General features: G+C 40.2%; 1 protein-coding gene across 2 annotated transcripts in view; it reads left to right on the top strand.

The window, feature by feature from the left end:
• Window positions 1–41: 41 nt before the first annotated feature.
• SPECC1 (sperm antigen with calponin homology and coiled-coil domains 1) overlaps window positions 42–21,969 on the top strand; it is a 71,865-nt gene continuing 49,937 nt past the window's right edge. For both annotated transcript variants that reach the window (XM_009633976.2, XM_035889559.1), the window contains exons 1-2: window positions 42–202; window positions 2,268–2,403. In XM_009633976.2, the coding sequence (XP_009632271.1) occupies window positions 56–202; window positions 2,268–2,403 (283 nt within the window). In that variant the 5' untranslated portion in view covers window positions 42–55. The remainder of the gene's footprint in view (window positions 203–2,267; window positions 2,404–21,969) is intronic.

Below are 21,969 nucleotides of genomic sequence, written 5' to 3'. Positions count from 1 at the left end.
TATATATATATTTATTTTTTTTTAGGGCCTGTAGACTGGGTTATTTGGGAAGAAAATGAAGAGTACTGCCAGGCCTTGGAGTGCAACGGCAAAACAAGGGAGTCATGGGGTTGACAGAGGAAAATCGCTTTCCACTGCCTCAACAGGAATGAAGACATCAAAGTCCTCGACTTCACTTGCCTTTGAATCTCGGCTCAGCAAGGTACTAACCAGCAGGGACTGTGCAAACGTTATAGCCTTGTTCCAGGTTAAATTTTTGGTTTAGTCTGGGAATGTTACTGCACCCTGAGACTTGCAGTGAGCAAGAGAACCTACTTGTATTAAGCATAGGGAGATTATAATTGTGCTGTATATTAGACTAGTGCACATTTCTGAATATATTTTGCATGTGATGGGGGAGACACTGTATCTGTACGAGGTATGAGTATGTTCTCTTACACTGTGTGTGAGGGAACTGCCTTAACTTTGAAGAAGGAATAAAATAAACAGCAAATTTTTAGTTCAACTGATTGTTAACACATGTAAAGAAATGGAGAGAGATTTATTAATAGATTTCCAGAATTCCTAGAAATCTGTGCCTTTCCCTTCAAGGCAAAATATTTTAACAAAAGATATTACTTGCAATGGAAGAAATACATTTTATGAAACCTATTTTTCTATACAGCTATATTTCAAAAATAGCAGAAACTTCTGTCAAAATAGTGTTTTTAAGACAATGGAGTAATACACCTGAAATGCTGCTGCATCTGTACCTTTGCAGCCAGCAAACAAAAATAACCTTCTAGTCTGATACAGAGCAAGATAACCAGTGATGAAAATAGACCATGGGCTTCCTGGTTGTAACTGTTTCCAACAGTAAAGTTTAGTAAACAATACATACATAGTACAGCATTTTAATCAAGAGGACATCTAAAGGTCATTAATCATCACAGCTTCTCAGGTGAAGGATTAATTTACTTAACTTGCTTTGTGAACTTCTAGATGCTCTGAGCATCTTACCACTAGGGTATTTCAATGTAGTGCTCTGGCAGGTTATGTTCATTGTTGGAGCATTTGCTGTCTGGCTGAGGCAAGCATTTCTGAAGGAATGCTATTGAAGAGACTAATTGGGAAATCTGATATGATTAATTTGTGTATGGTGTTAAACGTAGAAGGTTTTCTTCCTGATTATAGCTAATGTCTTCAAATTGTCGATCATCTGCGAATGCAAGATCATCAAAGTGGTTTCCTTGAAGAAACAGGGTAGAAAAAGGCACCACAGTTGCTGCTGTAGAAGAGGGCACATTGAAGAAATTACTTTAGAGAGACTGCAGAAGCCTCTAAAGGTCAGAAAGTCAGATTGTTCCACTCTGCTCCTAAGAGTGAGCTGACAAAACCTCTGCCAGAAGGCAAAACGTTAGCTGTTTGGTATCCTGGAGCAGATCAACACTTCAGCTACTGAAGCTTATGTGCTCACAGGGAAACCACAGGCTCTGAGTCAGAGGAAGAGATGAAAGGGAGAAAGAATCGGAGCTGAGAGACTTCATTTTGCTTAAAGATTTTTACATTCAGGAACTGCTAAATAGGGAGAGTGCTTGATGTGTGCTCCCTTTTCATTTAACCCAAGCGGTGGTTTTTAGCCTGTGGTTCATGGACCCCCTGGGTGCCAGTGGACAACTTCAAAGGAAGCGAATTTTGATTTGTGAAAACAGTTTAGGTGTCCACAAACTGAAAAGGATAGGAAAAATGCTGCTCTAGGGAGACTCTCCAGAGCTTTGGTCTTCTAAAACGCTTAAAGTATTTTTCCTGAAATTAGAGGCTCTTATTAGAAGTACACATTGCTGTTACAGAGGCACACCAATGGGAAAGCAGCTGACCAAATATTCCAAGATAAATTGCCGCTTCTGCTTGTTGAAGCAACATAATTTCAGTGTTTCTATTTGAATCTTAAGTTCATTGTGCTTGAATTGCATGGATTTCTTGAGTATTTAGAGTAGACTTGCTTTATCAGAAATCCCCCTCCCAAAAAAGACCACACAGCAATCCCTTGCTTTGTCATGTATTTCTCTGAGACAAGTGTCTCTTAACCCATTTCACAAATATCTAGAATACAAAACAAATACAAAAATTAATAAAAGATTATTTAGTATGGTTATCAAAGCAACGTTCCCATTGGGTTACTTTATGGAAACGTTCCTTTTCTCCCAGGAACCTTGCATTTTGAATTACTTGATGGGAATATTCAAGGTCTTAATCTTCTGGTTGCTCACAAACCCTTTGTATTGCAGCTGAAGAGGGCAAGCAGTGATGACATGCTGACAAAGCCGGGGGCGGCAGCAGCTTCTGGAGTCTCTAGACTGAAGAAGACCATTACAACAGGAGCGATTTCTGAGCTTGCTGAGAGTCGACTGAAGCCCAGCACAGGTAGGTACAATGATTCTGGAAGACTGTCTACTTGATATGAAATGTGCTGTAGTGCCGCTGGGGTTACAGAGTTCCTGGCTGGGTTTTCCTTACCCCCGCCTTGCAGCCCGGCTGTAACTTACCTGCGGTAGTATTCAGCATATAGGACGAGATGTGCAATAAACCCCTTTGAAAGCTCTGTTTTTTAAAAGTTTTCACTACATATCAACAGCCTTCTGTCTTCTCCCTCTACTGAACAAGCAGAGCGGTTACCCTGCTGTTCATGGAACACAGCAGAGACGGGAGAACAAAGAGCCAGCCCTAGCATCTTCATGTATAGCTTGTGCTCCTAAGCTAAGTTGTGGCATGCTCTCCCTCGGCATTAGCCCCATCAGCTTGTTCTCATTGGTTTCAAATTTAAGCCTCTTTCTAAAGGCAGCGACACCATCTGCATACCAAGGGCTTCTGTGCAAATGCTCTGCTTTCCCCCAGGAGCTCAGCAAATGCTTGCTTTTGTCTGCTCCCTGGTGGCATTTCCAAGGGAATGTGAGATCTTATTAAATTTGACCATGACCTCTGTATTTGTCACAGGCTCTGCAGGGTTTGGCTGTGTAACAGAATAGTGTTATGAACCAGAAAGGGATTTCGGGGAGGGGGGGGACCAAACCTAAAACAAACAAACAAAAAAAACCCACCACCCAAAACCTTTATAGACTTCCCCCTGCCCCTGAAAGAAAATGATGTATCTTGTAACAACATAAATGCTTTGTAGTAACCCAAAGACAGATCCTGTTCTGCAGTTAATCGGTGTGTAGATCTGCAAATTTAATAGTGACTAGTAGTATCCAAATGCATTTGAGATTCACCAGCCAATAAAGAGGCATGATGCTGGCAAAAGATGCTTGGGAGGAGTAATGAGCGGAGAAAACCTGTACGGATGATGCAGCATAGGATCCTGGGACTGCAGCCAGGGAAACAGCACTGCAGGGAGCCCAGAATGAAATATATATGTCAGATACAAAATACTAGCACTGGAATAGAGAGCCCTCTTCTGCATGCATGTATAATAACTGGGATTGGGGGAGGGAGAAGATTGATGATAATGACGACTACTTTAAATACAAAGGGTAAAATGGTTTATGGAGGTCAAGTTACATCTGGGTATTGTTTTGCCAACTTAAATTACATCATTGCATCTGACCTTACATATCGCTTTGCATCAGCATTTGCAGAAGGGGATGAATGGGAATATTAGTGCTGGGCAAAAAGATTCCAAGTGTGGAGCTATGCATATTGTGTAAATAAACAGTAAGAATATATGTGCTACCCTTCTAAAATACCTTTTATCCTAGAGAGAACTGTTCCAGGTCTTATTTGGGCTATCTACAGGTAGGTGTACAAAAAGACCTGTATCTTACATATCTTAATTTTCACAGTGGTTCCATAGGCTGAAAGGGTGCTCGGAAATCTAGCTGTATTCTGGGAAGATATGTTGCTATCATGGCCACTGAGAGGTGCTAGGTGTTAGTGTACAATGTTACAAAGCTGAATGCTACTTTTAGATTGTTCCACTATGAAAAAATACCAATAGGCATATTATAATACAGTATATTGTTGCTAAGAGGAAAATTAAAAATCAGATATGACAGAGGGCACAACATGTTCCTGAGAACATTAAGTTGAAAAGGAAAGAACATTGTTTCAGCTGCTATATTTTATTGAAATGGCATCCCAAGTAGTCTCTGATTGTGATCAAGACTATGCTACAATGCTAACTGACTGTGGAGCTAATCCAAGTACGAATGTTCCTGTAGCTGGGAAATGCAGATGTTTGTGTACATAGCCAACGGTGTAAATCTTGACATTTTGTGCTGGAACCACTTTCTTTGGCTTCTTTGCCTTCATCAGCTCTGCATTTTCCTTTCATGTCTTCCCCCTGCCCTTGTTTGTGCTTTCTAGATTGGGCTTTCTTTGTTATTCAAGTGAGCAATTTGATTATTTTACTGAAATGATATTACATTAGTTCCAGCTACACTCTGATGGTACTCAGTTGGTATTATGGTATTGTGTAAGAGAAATGAAAAGAAACAAGGTATGGAAATTAAAAAAGCTTAGGTTTCTTTTTTGGGTGTGACTGTCCAACATTTGTATGTTGACCTTGAGCAGTAGCATGTGTCCCAAATGCTGCAGATAATAAATACTTGACATCAAGATTGCTTGTTTAAATAGGCTTGTTTGTATACTGCCCTTGGTGGAGTTTAAGTTCTTTATTCTAGCCTTTTGCTGACATAACTACCCCCATCTGCCTTGTTGGGAGCTAATGCAGTAAATTATAAGCAACTTAAAGGGAGGTGAGGCCAATCTCATGTCTCCATTCTTGGCAAGTGGAGTTGAGCAAATGGAACTGGAGACGGATTCTGGCTGAAAGTTCTGTGCTGTGATGCTTGGCTTTAACTGCCTGGCGGTTTTGAAATCCCAAGTAATGGGAAATGACATGCAGGGAGAAATAAGTGTCTTTGGATTCAGCTTCCTTATCCACAGTGTTATGTCTTTCCATGTACTGTCCTGAAGTGGTGATCTGGGTTTATGTTAAAACCAAACTTACAAAGCTCTTGCATTGCTTTTAATGTTTGAATAGAAGAAAAAGAGCTGGAAAAACTGCAGAACAGGAAGAAAAGGTCACTCGCTAATCTTGAAAAATGCTTATTTTCATGCATGCACTTGTAAAGCCATCCAATTTATGAAGCTATATAGTAAATAAATGACTTTAAAACATTTAGAGAAACTTATACCTTCATGAGAAACTAGGGCACTCTTCTCCTTAAGGTTCAGGATTATAGGAAATCAGTGATTTTTTTTTTTCAGATTCAGATCCTTTGAGGTTTGCAAGCCAAATAACCTTAAATACTGCTATTTCACAGAGAATTGCAAAGATTCTTATGTGTTCATACACTTCTCATGAAGAGCATTGCATGGTGGTGCTGGTACGCAAATGGAAAATTTTGGGTTTATATGGGTGAAATGACTTGCTTGATGGATCCTAGAAGTCATTCCAAATGCTTGCTTTCAGTTTGGTCGGTCACTCCCTACAAACTCCCAATTCAAGCACTTTCTGAAAATTTCTCTCGAGGCTGTCTAGTTTAATCATGTTAATGTGCTTCCTTGCTGTTATTTCAGTGCCAGCAGCTATTATCTGTCAGATTCAACAGGAACCAAAAAAAGTCTTATGCTGGATGTTAGAAAAGAGACCCAGTCAGGATGTGTGACTGTGCTGGGCTGTGAGCACATAATCTGAAAGCATTCAGAATACTTCAGGCACCCCATTTCTTGCAAATATATTGATTTTTATATCAAGCTCTGCAATCTCCAACATGAAGTATCAGTTATCCTTGAAGTGTAACAGCTGTACTTGTTTCCTGAGGCTGCTTCATCAGCTTATTTCTTTATTCCTGAGTAAATTCTAAATCTATAGACCTATTGAATTTGCCTTAAAAGTAGTAGAAACTGTCAATAACGTTATAATCACCTAACTTACTATTTATAGAGATCCTGGATGTTTTATTGATAAGCTCTGGATCTCTCTGAAGCTCAAACTCTGTTAGAAGACAGGTACTACACCTTCTTGCAGTGATAATAAGGTGTGCTATATCTGTGGAGGCTGGAAGAAGCCAAGATGCCAGCAGGGATGTGAGGGATGTCTATCCTGTGCTCCATCAGAAACTGTCGTTTTATTTTTATGCATTAAATGGGAAAAATCAATAATTGGCATGCATTTTCAGCCAAAGCAACAAGAGAAGTGTGTTGCTTTCTATGTGTGCTTGCTGAGTTGATAAACATCAGTGGTTGGAGACAGCGCCAATACAGAAGCATAGAGGAGACAAACTCAAGGATATTAAGAGTTTGTTATCTCCTAGGCATCTAGTGTCGAGACTCTGAACTGCAGGTTACCTGGACCAAAGTTACTAATCCCAGAATGGAACATTGCCAGCATTAGAAACTAAGCTGTACAAAGCATGCTGTTGTAATAAACCCAGTAAATTAAATAGTCAAACAAAAAAATACCAAGACATCTGGCATAATCAGTGAAGGCTATACAAGGACCTGAAGATTATATTCTGTTGGGGAACAGTTCGGTTTGAACAACATTCACTTCCAATAAGGAGGGCCTCTGTTTTGGTGAGTTTTTCTGTGAATTGCCACTCACATTCCTGCCCAACAGTCAGAATTGATGTCCCAATGACTAAATATGATACCTGTATATCTTCAGTTCCTTCCTAGTCCATCACTGTTTGTTTGCCGTGTGGTTTATGTCAAAAGAAGAATCTTGATTTCCTTCTAAAGCATAATTGCTTGTAGCTTTTCTGTGTTGATAGTAATTACGTTCAGAAAAGAGAGGCTTTAACTAAATGAGGCTAACCGGCCACTCCCAGCGTTGGTGTTAGTGCTGGGAAAGTACGGGTGTCACTTGTGAAACTCCAACTAGTTCAACTGTGGATGATTTTAGAGGGGAGGCTGGTGTATAGTTTTATGGCACATATCGCTCGTTAGATATGCTTCTTTCCCATCAAAATTGAAAATGTGGCAGACTACAGATTTCAGAGCTTCCTGCATGTTTATAGAATTGTCACTTCAAGATTCCTATTTAAGAGTAATATATGGAATCTATCAAATTTACTGTCTGTCTTTCTGCTAACTTCTCTGCTGGGTGTGTTTGTTACTTTCTGATGTGGGGTAATGTGAAGCTAATCCAGACCAGAAGCCTCTTCTACATGGCCAGAAAATTCAAGAAAAGCATTTTTCTTCATAAAAGCTTTCTTTCTTTAAAATATCCTTGGGAAAAAAATCTAATTGACAGTTTAATTCTTCATAAGATGCTAATGCACCCCAATTAGAACAGGAAAAAGGAAAGTGATTTCTTTTGAAGGACAGCTCTGCGTTGACCTTGGGGTCCTTTTACTCTCCCATACATCAGTTTTTGACAGGCCCTGCTTTTTGTGATCTGTCACATCAAAGGACTACTATAGGCTTGTAGAAAGGTTGCTTCACTTTGCATTCAGTCTTGCTACTGTCTCATTTTTCTTGTGGAAGATAGAGACAAGTGTGAGAGACACTAATGAGATTGGTGCGTTCTGTTCCACAAGACTTCACTAGAAACCAAATGACTGATCTCATCTGGGGTTTCCCAGGAACAATAAATATGCTTTAAAAGTTCATCTGGAAAGCTAGTTGCGTTTTGCTACCCTTTCTGGGTACAAGGCACACCGCTCGCATAATTATTCTTTCTTATCAAGGAAGAGATTCTAGCTCCAGAGCTGATATAAAAAGGAAAGGAAGACTCAAAAAAAAATTACTTTGTGAAGATGTCATCCAAATAAGCAAGAAGTGCTGCAGGAATTCAGCATGCAAAACAATGGGGAAACACATGTTTACATTTACATCTATAGCTCTGCGTGTAGCTGGATACGCATATTGACATCTACACATATATATCTGCATGGTTGGTTGTAACATACTGGTGCAAATGTGTATATGAATCTTAACTTCTCTGACATTACTTGGCAAAATATTTTCTCTATCTGTGATTTCCCCGGGTATCAAGTAATCGGACAATGTTCCAGCACCATTTTAGAAGATTTCACCCACTAACCTCTAAAGTGAAAGCTCAAGAATTGAGGTAGGTCAAATTTGGCATTCTAGATTCAGTTTATGGCAGCTACTTGTCAAGTTTCTCATTTATTACACTGATGTTTGTTTTTCCTTGCAATAGCCTGCATAGTCAAATGCACATATTCACTTCTGATGCCTTTGCTGAAAAAGTTCCTGTATGATGTTTGTTTGCCATGTTAAATTTTCATGCTGTTCTAATCTTAGCTCTTTCTGTAACCCATGGGCAGTTCTACATCTTAGAAAGGCTTGGAATGGGCACTGCTTCATATGACTGTTCTTCAGGATTCTTTTTCCCTCTTTGATAAATATGTTACCGTGGTAGGATATTTTAATCTGAAAAGGCACACATTCCAGTAGCGCAGAAGGAGCTCACTAGTTCTTTAATGAAAGCATAGCAGTGGTCTTATCATTAAACTCTGATATCTGTTGGCTGGAGATCTCAGGCCCATTATCCCTTGAACTAGAGGGATCTATCGATGGATGCTCTCCTCCTGTTCTGAAGAGGGCATGCGAAGGTTGACTGACATAATTATTCTTTTGTTCGGTTGTTGGCTGTATTGTATGAACCTTCTTTCATAACTGGGATTGGAGCGAGAGCAATGCACTTCAGTAACTGTCTGTTGGGATTTCTGATACCTGATCCTGTTGAGGATGACAGTTTCTCTGAGAAGCATTCACAGACTGTCTGCAGTCATCTTGCATTATTAAGCAAGTAAGAATTAACTTCTGAGGACAACGCTGTCTGCAGCATGTACCTTTTTCAGTTTTGTTGCTGTCCTAATTTACTGCGCAATTTACATTTACTGCACTGAATCTGTATTAACATGTCCTAGGATTTTACATACAACTTCTTGTTAAAACAGTCTGTGAAACAGAGACCCTTTGCTCTGTTGTATATTCCTCTGAGAATTACTTTGGCACATGTTTACCACCCTGGGACCTGAGCCAGTTAAGAGGATTCAGTGTGTGTGGTAGGGATACTGAAATGCTAAATCTTGAAGACTATAATGACTTGACTCATTAAATTGTTGACAGTTAATTGGCTCAAGCCAACACATATAGGGAAGATGCATTACAGCTGTAAGCAAACTGTGATGATCACAAAAGCCTTGCTAGGGATGCCTAAATGGAAAGGGCAGTGTGCTTGGAGTGTCCAGGAATAGTACAAACCTATGATCTCCTGTTTTGTTTTAATTTCTTTTCAGGCTTCTTTAGTGAAGTTGTTCAGTGAAGTCAACACAACCTTGTGTTGACTACCTGCCCTAGGTTAATTATCAGCTTTCCTTCAGCTGGTTTGAAGAGAAATGATCCTTAACACAAATTCTCTAGGCCTAAATGTATCACAGCCAAAATGCCTTGGCAGAGTGCCATTGTGTTTGCACTTAAAGAATGGGAGGGAGTGAAAGAAAGGAACGCTGGCCTGGTCTAACAAGTATGCATATCAGGAGAGGGCTTAGGATTCCTTGTATAATTTTTTTTCCACTGGTTGTTGGTTTTTTTTTTAGCAGCTTTTGCTTATGTTAGATTTTGTTACTGTAAATTAAGAGGGGGAGGGATTGACAGCTACATCTCAGATGGGTTCCTGGAAGGCTGCGGTTCTGTGTCATGAACTTAAGTATGACCTCACCAAATATCCTCACAACAAAAAAATTTGTAGCACGGTTAAAAATAAATTTGCTCTCTTCTGGGTTTCAACATAGATGTTATCTTCCTAATCCTTCAGGGTCCACTATTGTGCGTGATACAGACATTTCTGTAGATTTCTTTTTCCTCCTACATATGTACTTAATGCTCATAAAATCTTTAGCATTAATGGAAGAAGTAAAGCATGATAATGTGAGCACTGGTATTGGTAGTTGGTGTCCACCCTTATGGGCCATTCAGTCTTTGCCAGAAGGTCCAGCCCTGGAGGTCCTGCTCAGCATCTGTAAGTTCTTTAGACCTTAGCTGACAGTCTCTTCAGAAGGCTTTCTGGCCACCGGAAATCTGAGATCATTCTGCGACATCTTCCTGCTTTTTCTTTTGAGGATAGGTTACAATTTGAGCTTTCAGAAGTTATGCTAATTAATGTGCTGTGTTGTGAGAGTAGGGTCTGAGGAAAGGTTATGCCTGGCAATAAGTCCTGTCATTCGGCTAGTGAGTTGGAAGAATTATGCATGCCACACCTTCAGTAATTCATTCCCATCCTCACTATATAAAAAAGGGGCAGCCCCACAAGTGGATAGTGCAAAGGGATCAGTCATGCCTAGGAAGGACAGCTAATCTACTTTATAGAGATTAAATTGTTCATTCATTTATTTTTATACCTTTATTTTCCTTTCCTCCTCAGTAATAATGTAAAATGTTCAGATAATAAATAGTTGCCTAAAGATTTAGCCACGTGTCTGTCATAATTTATTAGCTAGTCACCATGCTGGAAGTCATGCTTGGCATTATTCCTTTTTTTTTTTCCCCCCCTCAGTTTGAGGTGCATGCTCCATAAACAGTAATCTCTTATCCATGACTTCTGCTCAGGATATAGCTGTATTTTAAAATTCATATCTTACCTTTCACTGTGGACTTGGGCTAGAAGTCTTTCACCTGACATCAGTCTCCCTATCATGGTGTTAGAATGTTCTGACTTTGTTTTGTGCCATTGTCAAAAATAATAGATTGGTTCTTCCAGCCGTGACTCTCCTACAGGGCTCAGATTTCAGGTGTTTGCTCTGACTCGGTGATTATATTTTACAATTATTCCAGGCTTGCACCCCATACTGTACTGGGACCCTGTTACACTATTCCCTGTTGTGTTCCAGAAATAGAAAGCGGGTGTTGAAATAATCAATGCTCAGTGTCAGGATTTATCAAGCCCAGAGATTATCTTGGCTAATGCAATCCCTCTGGTGAATCCTGTTGAAGAAAAGCAGAAGTCACTCTTTAGTCTATAATAGAAGAAAATATCTTTGTCTTGGAGATACGTTTCAGCAAGCAGTTGGAGGACATTTGTATCTGTACCTTTGAGAAAGGCAAGCTGAGTATCCATCCTAACAACATACAATACTTGAGACCCTAAGATGACTTTTAGAGAAAGAATGCACTATCAATGATACTTTTTTATAGAATTTATGTGGCTTACTAAACAGGGCGTTTTTTATACTTGCATTAAGATAGAAGTAGACAGGAATTTTGTTTGATGTCATCCAAATATAGACAGCTGTATGTAACTTTTTAGCTTCATCCATAAAGTGGAACAATGAAAAATTTAAGACTGACAACTAACTCACGCTCTTATACTGAGTATTAGCAAAATTCTGTTTCTGTTGTATTGATCTCCAGACTTCTTTACTTGAAACAATGGATTCACAACTAGCTAGGCTAATTTCTGTACATTTTATTTTCAATCTGTTTTGAGCCTAGGACGCATATTAACTTATTTATGAATTTGTTTTTAACACTCATGTTGAAATCAAGACTTTAAGATGATTCTGTTAATTATCCATGTAATGGAAACTGATCACTGGAGTCACTCAGTATTCTCGTTTCCCATGTACGTCATGACTCCATTAGTGAGGAGCATCTTGATTTATTTCTTTGAAAGGTTGGCTGTTGGCCAGTCTCTGGGTAGGCCAGCCTCATGCAGCTGCTCTGGTGGTACAGGTCACAGACAAAAATATTTATGATAGCAATACCGTATGTAGATCATATTTGTGGTTGCAGCTTCTAGGTGTAGTAGTGGCTATCAAGTTTGGCTGGGGTTTTTTTAGTGCTTGTGAGGAACTAGCATGAGGGGAATTTTGGAAATCACTTAATTTTTTAGGAATAACAAAACACTACATCCTTACTTTAACAAAAAGAATTAGGTGTTAATAGTATTCAGTGTATCCTGTATATTGTTTCTATAATATGGATGTGAGCCTGCAATGTCCTGTTTATTCTCAGCACCAGTTGAGACTAAGACGAGCTAGAGGTGGCTCAAGCTTACCCAGGAATACCCCCAGAGAATATCGGAACAAATCTGATAGACAGGACTTTTCAGAAAGGGCTTGTGCTCTCAGTCATGGTCAGGTTTTCAGAGGAGCTCAATCTCCATTTCAGTACCTTTTGGGTATCTTAAGTTTTCAGAAGGTGCTGAGCATTTCTGAAATTTGGTTGCCTCGTTCTTGTGACAGCTAAGTTAAGAGCTGTCCTTAACCAGATGTGTAAGTATATCTCTGCTTAACAGTGTACTTACACCTAGGGGCAGAGTCTGTTTGCTCCCTGGTAAGCATACTTTCGGTGTTGTGAATTGGGGCAAAATGAATTTTGTCTTGGAGGCATTTGGCTGCTCTTGTCTTCTCTGAGGGTCCCTCTGCCCTTCTTCACTCTCAGCTGCATTTCGGTGTTTTGGGTTTGCAATTTAGTGTACTAATTTGAACGCTAGTGTATGGCCTAGAAGCAGCTCCCTGGCCATTCACCCCTCTGCAGCCATGGGTGAGCCCTGCTCGAGTTTCCAAGCGAAGTTCTTGTCTGTGGTGGCGCTTTGGTCGATGGCTTCAGCGGGGCTTGATAACCCAGCGCCCGCCCCCGGCCGCCTGCAGTGTGCGCCTGCCGCCCCTGGGTGGCCGCGCTGCCTGCTCGCTGCTCGCGCTGCCTCTGCCTCCCTTTCTCCCCTCCTTTTATTCCAGCAGTCGGGCAGCTCATTAACTGCACAGGCCGGCCTTCGGTGCATAATATTGTAATGAGGTAGGAGGGAGAGCCACAGCTGCTTCAGCATGAGCAGCAGGCTCTGTTCCTGGTGCCAGGAACTAGGAAGGAGCTGACTTTTTCTTCCCTCTTTAAGTTGACTGAAGCGTGGCCGCTAAAGCAGCTAGAGGCCGGGCCGCCGCTGCACCGAGCATGAGCGGGGCGCCGGGGTCCTAGAGCAGCTCGGGGCAGAGCCGAGGGAGCGACCGAAGATGGGCAACCAGCCTGGGCGAGCGGAGGAGCACGACCACGGTCTGTACGGAGCGGGCGAGATGCCGGGGCTGCTGCCGGCGGCCGGGCGGGCTGTTATGCAGGGGATGGGGTTTTGTTCTCGGGGGGGTTAACCGCAGTCTCCCACTGAGCGGAAACAGAGGCTGTTGTCATTGCTAATGCTGATGGCTTCCAGGCTGCTGGAGAAATTACTGCTGTTTACCTGGTGCCTTGTAAATACTGTTTGTTACTGCTCCATACCTGGGATCGCAGCACCGTCCTTAGGGAAGCTTTTCTGAAAGAAATCCTTTGCTGGGTGGAACAGAATGCCTACAAGGGAGGGACCTTAATGCCTGACAGACACTATTTCACATAGTCTGCATGATGCAGCTAAAAAGTTACAAAGCTTATCTAGTGATGTACATACAACTTGTCAGGATCTGCGGCTTGACTGTGTTAGCCTTTACCATTGTTTGGTGTGAGGCCTGAAATTTTCCAGGCCTTAGAATTTAAAATGATGCTTTTGTGGAAGGTCTTCCCACCATTGTCCTTTCAGAAGTGTAGTGCTTTGCATGTTAATCAGTAAGCAGATTTTATAGAAAGCCAAGAGCTAGTATCAGGCATATCTAATTCCCCTTATGCCAAATGTCTATACTGTACACTAGGAAGGCTGGTGATTTGTTCCTGATGCCATTGTACTGTTTTGGTCGCCTTTTGATTTATTTTGCCTGTTTCTCAAACGCTCAGTGAAGGGTAAAAAAACAGTAGGCCTGCCGATTTCTGCTATTTCTTAGTTTCTGTTCGAGCTTAGAACCCTCTAATATACAGAAAACTGGAATCAGTTGTATTTCCTGGCACTCTGTTTCTTACTGTTGCCATGGGAATTTCATTCACAGATTTCCATTAAAGTTGTTATTGCTTTATCGGTGTTTCCTTATAGTATGGATTAGATGTGTAGCTATTGTTTTGAAAGCAAATACACATGTACCTGATCACTAGTATTGTGAGGAAAAGCGAGAGGCAGGCAGTGCTGCATTGCTGCTCTAGGATCTCTCACAATAGATCTGCCAGTGAGTGCTGGAACAGCAGTTAGGTGTAGTGGAGAACTCTCTAGCAGTATGTTAATCAGCAGGCTAATGAAGAACACAAAAGCTGCCAGTATCCAGTCACCAGAAGAAATGCTGCCCTAAGGGAAAGTTAAACTTTAGACTGGAAAGTATGGCTGCCTACATCCCCAGCCCCTGAAATCTGTATTACACTGGCTACTGCCAGCTATAGAAGTCTTGCTAGAATGTAACGTGTTACTGTCATTTGAGGAGGGATAACACTGATGATAAACTAAGGGAGAGGTGGGTAAAGGCATGGAGAGGTATGCAGCTAACTTTGGGTCAGAGTTTGGGAAAACTGACTCTGATTTTTGCAGGGCCGGTGGTGGGATTTGAACAGCTTATTACTATTAACATAGATGATAAATGAGCATGCAGACTCCCTGTGGGTTTTGAAAATCTCTTTCATCCTTTGTTTTCTCTTGTCCTGTGATTTATTTTATTTTTTTTTATTGAAGGGGAAAAGGTTATGCTTCTATTGCACCCAGTCTCAGCTTTTAAGTGTAGGCTGTACTAAGTTAAGTCTTGTTTTAATGAGTCCTCACTGTTCTTAAGGTGTGAATATGACTGAAAAACACAAAGCATTTTGTATTGAACTACATGTTTAAAACTGTTTAATCATGAAAAAAGTTTCAGGAACATTCTTGCTGACAAAAATTCTGACAACATATTCCTTGTGTGTGAGAGCTTTGGCTTTGGACGTAAAGGCATCTGAAGCAGAGTTTGTGTTTATTTTTGAAAACTAGGATGCAAACCCTTGTTTTTCACATTAGAATGTGATACATGGAGGTATCTGTGTTGGACTTTGTTTCTGCTTGGATGAATTTCATTCAATTCTCATTCAGGAATACCTACATCTTGAATAACTGTGGTAATCCAAGTTTGGTCCTTTTGGAATAACCAGAATAAACCCCAGGAGTAGCCTCTTTATTAGTCTAGCTCATGCGCCATCTTTAACTACAGACAATCAAATCTTGACTTGTTTACCTGAGCGTGATATTCAGGGTCATCTGGTTTATTTTTATTTTCAGGAAATTTTATGGACACTGTATGGTTCATCTGTAAGTGTTTCACCCCAAACTTACCATCTTGGGGTACTGGGGACAGATTTTTAAAAGACTTGTTCCTTCTGTTGGTGTCACTGGACACTGATGTCTTTAAAAATCTGATCCTAAATGCCTCTGTTATGATATAGGTTAAACCTAGAGTAAAAGACTTATGAGAGTATGATGTACTTCAACAGATTTTCTTGTTGAGTGTAAATAGGAGTAACAGGACATGAGGAGCATCGCTTTTGGTTAACAAGGCTACAGTTCTGCAATAAGGATACATTTTAGTTTCAAAACTAAATAAAATAATACAGGTCCCAGAAGCAATACTTTTAGTCTGACAGTGCCCATGTGAGTGATCCTGACTCTGCAGCTAACAGTCAAGATGTGGGATGTGAAGATACAACTGTGATAACCCCAAGGTCTGGGTGGGCTGTTCAGAGCCATCAAAGATCAGGAAGTAAATTGTTGCCCCCAAGCTGAGCAGTTTGAAGCTAACATGTTAATACAGGGGAATCGGAAAGAAATGTAACTAGCTGAGGAAGGGATTGTGGAGAGGTGAAGACAGAGAAGGGGAAGGCATCTTACATTGCGTCTGTCTTGCTGTCTTGAACAGAGGATTTACAAGACTCTGTAACAGCCCAATATCATCTCTTTAACTTAATCTATGTCTTGCTAAGGGTGTAAGAGTGTCTAAAAAGGCTTTGAGGAGATTGCTTGTAATAAAGTTAGATTCTATAGGCTTTTCCTGACTTCTGATTTAAACCTTATTTTAAACCACTTTTAGATTTGTTTTGTGGTGTGTGACCCAAGTTTGCATCACTTGTTTGCCACTCTGCTACTTGCAAGTGGATGCTTTTCCTGCTATAAACGAGTGCTCTGAATATTCATATTTATAAAGCATGTGGAGGTTTTAGCATAAAAACACCTATTAAGTAATAGAGAAAAAGATGTAAAACAATACTGAATATTGCTGCAGTTTGTCAGTAGAGTTAGCCAGTCTCAGAAGCAGAAAACTGCCTCAAACTAAAGGAACCATCAGTATACGCAAACACAGGCCAGAACACCTGTGAAATAGTGGGAACATTTCATGGGAGTTGTATGGAAGAATACAGCGTTAGCCAGTGTGCTAGTATTTATTGAGAGAAGCCTTTCAAACATTAGTTTGCCTTGGAAACAGTGAGGCAGCCTGTAGTTCTGAACAGGAGTGCTAAGATTCTTTGACATTGGTTGACACGGTGATGGTGGGGTTTTGTTTATCCTCTAAACATCTGCAGGTGATGTGGTGATTAATATCTTTGGGAAGAGGTGGAAAAAATGACTCAATACATACAAAAACTTTGTTGAAAGAAGCAGTTGAATGGGAAATATTAACTTCTCTAGTTGGAACAAGGTTACGGGGGTGGGGTTATCCAAGGGTTAGACTTTTTTGGGACTGTGCTTATTTGTAAAACATGCTTACATGGCTTGGATGAGAATATCAAATGTCAGTGCATACACTAAGCCAGTATTGATCTGTTTTCTTATGTCTGTTTTGTCCTGGCCTAGGGGTGGCTTCATTTTATGTTTGAGGAAGGGATTCTTCAGTGTAAGATATATAGTTTGTAAAACATAGAGACTTTCAAGATAAAGGGTATTGTAGAAATACATTATTGCTTGTGATTTCTGTTTTTCTTTTTTGGCGTGTGTAGTCAGATCTTCTCTGGGTACTCTCTTTAGTCTCTCTCATCTGCTTCTCTTCCTTTCTTCTAAAGGTGGGAGCCATTCATTTTAACTCTGTTACATGTCAGCACACCATTTCTGCCAAGCAAGAGCTCAAGAGAACAGATGAGTTTAATGATGGTGTGGGGGGAAGGGAGGGAGGAGAGAAGGGCCAGCAAAGCTAATGAATCACGTAACAGCTTTCATGGAAATACCGACAGCAAGTCATGTCCTCCTCGAGCCCGGGCAGTGAGTCGTAGACCTTTTGTTCCCAGTGGAGCCAGCAAACCACAATTTGCTCTCCAGTGGATAGTTTAATTCCTTAGTCATCTCTTCCTCCCACGAGTCATTCCTTCATGGGGGTTTTACAAATGCTGTCATTCTTCAGAGTAGTAACACACTGCTGATTAAACTGGTATTGAAGAAGTTTATTTTCCTCTGGAGGGTAATTTTACTTGACTTAAGCCTGTCTTCTGAGGCCAGTTAGGGCCAGCTCTGTTGATTAGTCTTGTGATGTGACTTGACTGGACTGACATTATTAAATAATTTCAGAAATACCGACAAACATGTCAAATGTCTTTTCTAGTCTACAGGCCAGTGAAATGAGTACAGCCAAGAGACTATGTCACAACTTGGACTGGCCTTTTAGAGGAATTTAGTCATGAGTATGACTAACTTATTGCCTCTAAAATTATCTGTTTGAGGCAGAGTTTAGTGATAATCTGAGGGCCTCTGATCCCAAGATAAGAAGCCAATGAATGCTAAATTAATGGAAGAGATCAGTAAGTTGTCCTACACTAAGGCAAGGGCCTTTAGAGCAGTTTCCAGCATTGGCTGGGAGGATGTGCTCAGTGGGAGTACTTTCTCTGTGGGTAGGACCAAAGCTTTTACAAGAAGAACTTTTTAGGGCATGGCAGGCAGCAGGATGTGGTTTATGCATTTTGCTGTGTGTTAGATTGTTTTGCTGATGAAAATTAAAGCCATTCTTGGATGAAGGCAGGGAGTTTTTCCTGGGAATCTTAGTGAATGAGCTAGTGAGCAAGAGCTTGTCCTATGGTTAGAGCTTTGCAGACTAGGCTTTTGCCCCACTGCCAGTGATGTTTTAGGATCTATGAATAGCAGATCTAGTATGATAGTAAATGTAAGAGCTAATTTTCTTGACGATTGTTTTATTAGTTTAGTGAACATGCTGCAATTGGCTTGACAGTGGCAGGGTGATAAGGAAGTAGCGGACAGCTGTGATTGTGTGTTGGTTCTGACATTATATTAAATTACTCAAATGAGGAAAAAGGGTGAAAGGAAGAGGGAATAATGCTGGTTTTGGATTAAAAATAGAGCTTACTTTTTTTTTGTTTGGGTTGTATTTGGCTTCTCAAGATCTTAAAGCTATAAAGCTAGCCAAAGAAATCTGAGCAAGTATTGCACCTTGGTCTTCCTACTGAAACCTGCCAGAGCCCTGGAGGTATTCACAAGTTTGTTCAGAAGCAGTCTTGGATTTTGGGGTTTCTACTAATATTTCAGCAAAGTAATTTATTTTATTTTTCCTCTTTTTGATTCCTCCTCTATTTTACTAATTTACTCTTCATAAAATCTCCTGATTTCCACAGGAGATGTAACTTTTAGAACAACATGAAATTGTAAAACTGAAGTGAAGTACTTCTCTGATTTCATTGGCACTGTATTGCTTGAAGAGGACTTAATTTGATTTTTCTGTGATTCTCACAGACTGCCGCTAGCAGGTTGACGAATCTTTGATACTTTCATTATTTTTTGATACTTTCCTATGCTGTATCTCCAAGCAATTTGAGCATGATGATTAAAGATTATATAAAACAGAGGCTCTCCAATAATAGACACTGCTAGATTTTCCATGGATCAAATTTTTTTCTTCCTATAATCCAAAGTAGACGTGTTCACAGATCTTTCTTGAAATGTTCCATCTATTATGTTTCATGGAGCAGTAATGTTTTTTCGATAAGCATCGATAGATATGGATTGCATGTTCTGAGGCAGAGTGCTCTGTCCTTATATGATCTGTGCTCATCAGTAAGTTCGCTCAGGCTATAGAATTACAGCAGAACCGCAAATTTCTGCCCTTTTAATTAGTCTACATAGCACACAAGTAACAAGCTGTGTATTTTTATCAACAGCAAAATATAAATTAAAGTTCTTACAGGCAAATTTGATTTTTGACAACTGGAAAAATATACCTTTAGGAAAATGTAAGGCTAACATGAATTTGCAGGGTCCAGATCTGAACACGCACAAGGGATGTGTTGACTGAAACCAGGTCATTTATTCTCCCATTTGTTACCAAGGCAAAAGAACTGTAATTTTTGTATCTTGATTGGAATGTCTTAAATTGCTTAGGAAGAATATTAGGGGCTAAGTAAATATGTCTATGTTTTGTGAGCAGTTAATGTTCCTCTCATATTTTTGTTGTGATGGATGTTTTGGTGCTAGCTGTTAAAAAATCATTGGTGAAAGTAGGACACTACTGAAGCTAATAAGAATTTTACCAGTAACTTCAGTTAAGTCATATTTATGAATGTATGGAAAGGGCTCTGGGGACAGGGTGCAGTTACTCTTTTGACGTATTGTACTTACATCAGCTGACTTTTCTTTCTTCTCCTACTGAATTGTAGTTATCCTTAACCTTTCTTTTGCATTTCTTTGCTGTGGTCTGGTGACCAATATTCTGGATAATTTGATGTATAGTAATTAGTTATGTTTTGATTGCTTTCAATGATCTGTTCCATTTCTTAACTAGGGTGATATCTGAAAAGATAAAGGATACTTCAAAAAAAAGACAAAATGGTTATTGAACAAAACCTTTGGGGACATTGCCCTTCTACACAGCTTCTGCCTCAGGAAATTGCAGTATGATTCTTTAATTCATCAGGAAAACCTGTAAGGCCATATGATTTTCTTACAGCCTTTTAATTTTGACCTGTTTGCATTTTACAGGTAAAAAGTCATTTTGCTTTTTACCTTAATGGTTTCCTTTAGATAGATTTGTGCAAAAGCAGCTTAATACACAGCTGTTTTGATAGGAGTATGTAAAGCAAATGTGAACACACCAAGGTAATGCTTTTGAAATGCCATAGAGAAAAAGGTAGAAACTGAGCGTATTGTCTTCCAGATCATCACTGTTTGAACTGTCTCTGACCAGTCCAACTGACTGGAGAAATCCCATCCTGTACTAAGGATAGAAAGCTATTTTAATTAACATGAACCAAGTAAAATGCAAAGGTGTGTTTTTTCCCTGCATCTGGAGGATGTATTCTTTTGTATTTTTCACACCCTAAAGGTCTTTTGCATTTTGACATTGCAGCATTTATACTGAAGATGTAGAAATCCTTATAATACCATATAATTATGCCTCATATAATCACTTTTGTAGGGTTTTTTTCTACAAGAGTGTGGATAATGATAAATTTGTTGGCAGGAACCTAGCTGTCTGCAAGACAGAAAAGAGAGAAAGACCTTCAAAAGTGTAGCTGAGTATTTAGTCTCATAGACAAAAGCGCATGTGTTTCCTGAAATACAGCACAGGTCATTCCCTATGCTTGTGCAGAACAGAACCACCTCAGCAGTAAGTTCCATTAGTCACAATTAACAGCTGGTAAGTGGGGATGAGACCATGAGTTTCCATGAACACCAGTCACTCCAGGGACTGGTATTCTCTGCTTGGAGAAAGCTCACAGCACAGCTCACCACAAGCGGAGTGTTTTAGCGTGTTTTCGTCTGGCTAAAGCAATGTACAGAAATATTTCATGTTATGTTTCCAGACCTCCTGAAGTACATGGTAGTAACTTGGTTTAACCTGCAGCTGAGTATCCATTTGACTATCCAGTGGTCCTAGGCTTACAGTCTATCTTGCCCCAAAGTGGGAGGCACAAAGCTCTGACAGTATTTCTCTAGGCTTTTCCTGAGCAAAAGCTGGTGAGGATCGAGGCATCAGAAGGGAAGAGGCAGTGTTCTTTGAGAGACTGAGGATATTTCCACAATCCTTATCTTCTAGATCTTGAGAAATACTGCTTTCATAAAACCTTGTTGAGCTTGAAGAATGGACTAATCATGTTAGAAATTACTTTCAGCCTCCTCCACACATAGTTTCTTTGAGGCTGCTTGACTGTGGAAAATCTTTGACTGATCTTTTAATTAAAAGCTTTTTTTTTTACCAAGGAGTTGAAGCTCTTCCTGCTTTGAAGTGGGCAACTTTTAATAGATAAACATCTCATTATGTTATGAGATTTCTTTCTCTCTCCCCTTCTGTCTCATTTCTTTTCTTGATGCGTCTCATCCTGTGTTGATAGTTTTAATGATTTCAGCCCAGTTCCTAGTATCAGCTATTCAGGACAGTGCTAGCTGGCTCCCTTATCGCTGTACGAGGCAGAGCAAAAGCTCTGGATGAGCTGTGGAAACTAAATCAGTCCTCTTCCCACCCCCTCACTGAAGCAGGCTGGAAACAACAGTAAACCTGGGTTTATTGTGTGGTCATCACATTTTAGTAAACAAAAGGCAGTTGTAATACCAAAGCAATGCATACTGGTTATTAAGCATTAAGCAAACAATGAAAAAAAAAAAAAGGCCTCTAGCTTTTAAGTTCTGCCTTCTGTTTTAGGGGAGGAGGAACAACCTCCTTTTGTGTTTCCATTTTTGATCCCTTTCCCCCCCACTCTTTCTGGATTAGCAGGGTTAGAGAATTCATGAGGAAAGAAGTTATTTTGGCTCAGTCAGTGCTGGCCTTTTGGCCAAGTGTGGGGCAGCATTCTTGAACTGGAGGGTTCAGGTCATGGTTTCCTAATATGAAGCACTCAATAGCAGTGCTGTGTAAAGGCGTTTTCTGCTGCTTCATTCCTCTGTAGCGGCTTGCTGCTCGCTCAGTGGCACAAGCTGAAACGTTTGTGGGAAGGACAGTGGATTAGATCACAATCTGCCTTTAACAAAGTGAAAGGGGGGGGGGGGAACCCCATGCTGATGAATAGTTAAACAGGTTGAATAAATTAGCCTTCTAATTGTGAAAATGTTGATATTAAGCATTTTCCCACTTAAAATTGCTTTTTGGCTGCCCTTTGTGCTTATATATGTGATGTCAGGTAGATTTTGGTATCTTAGAGTGATCCACAGCACCTGACTTGTCTGGAAGG

Source organism: Egretta garzetta, unplaced genomic scaffold (genome assembly GCF_000687185.1).
Source record: "Egretta garzetta isolate BGI_Z169 unplaced genomic scaffold, ASM68718v1 scaffold112, whole genome shotgun sequence".
NCBI lineage: Eukaryota > Metazoa > Chordata > Aves > Pelecaniformes > Ardeidae > Egretta > Egretta garzetta.
This window is presented reverse-complemented; position numbering and strand designations above follow the sequence as displayed.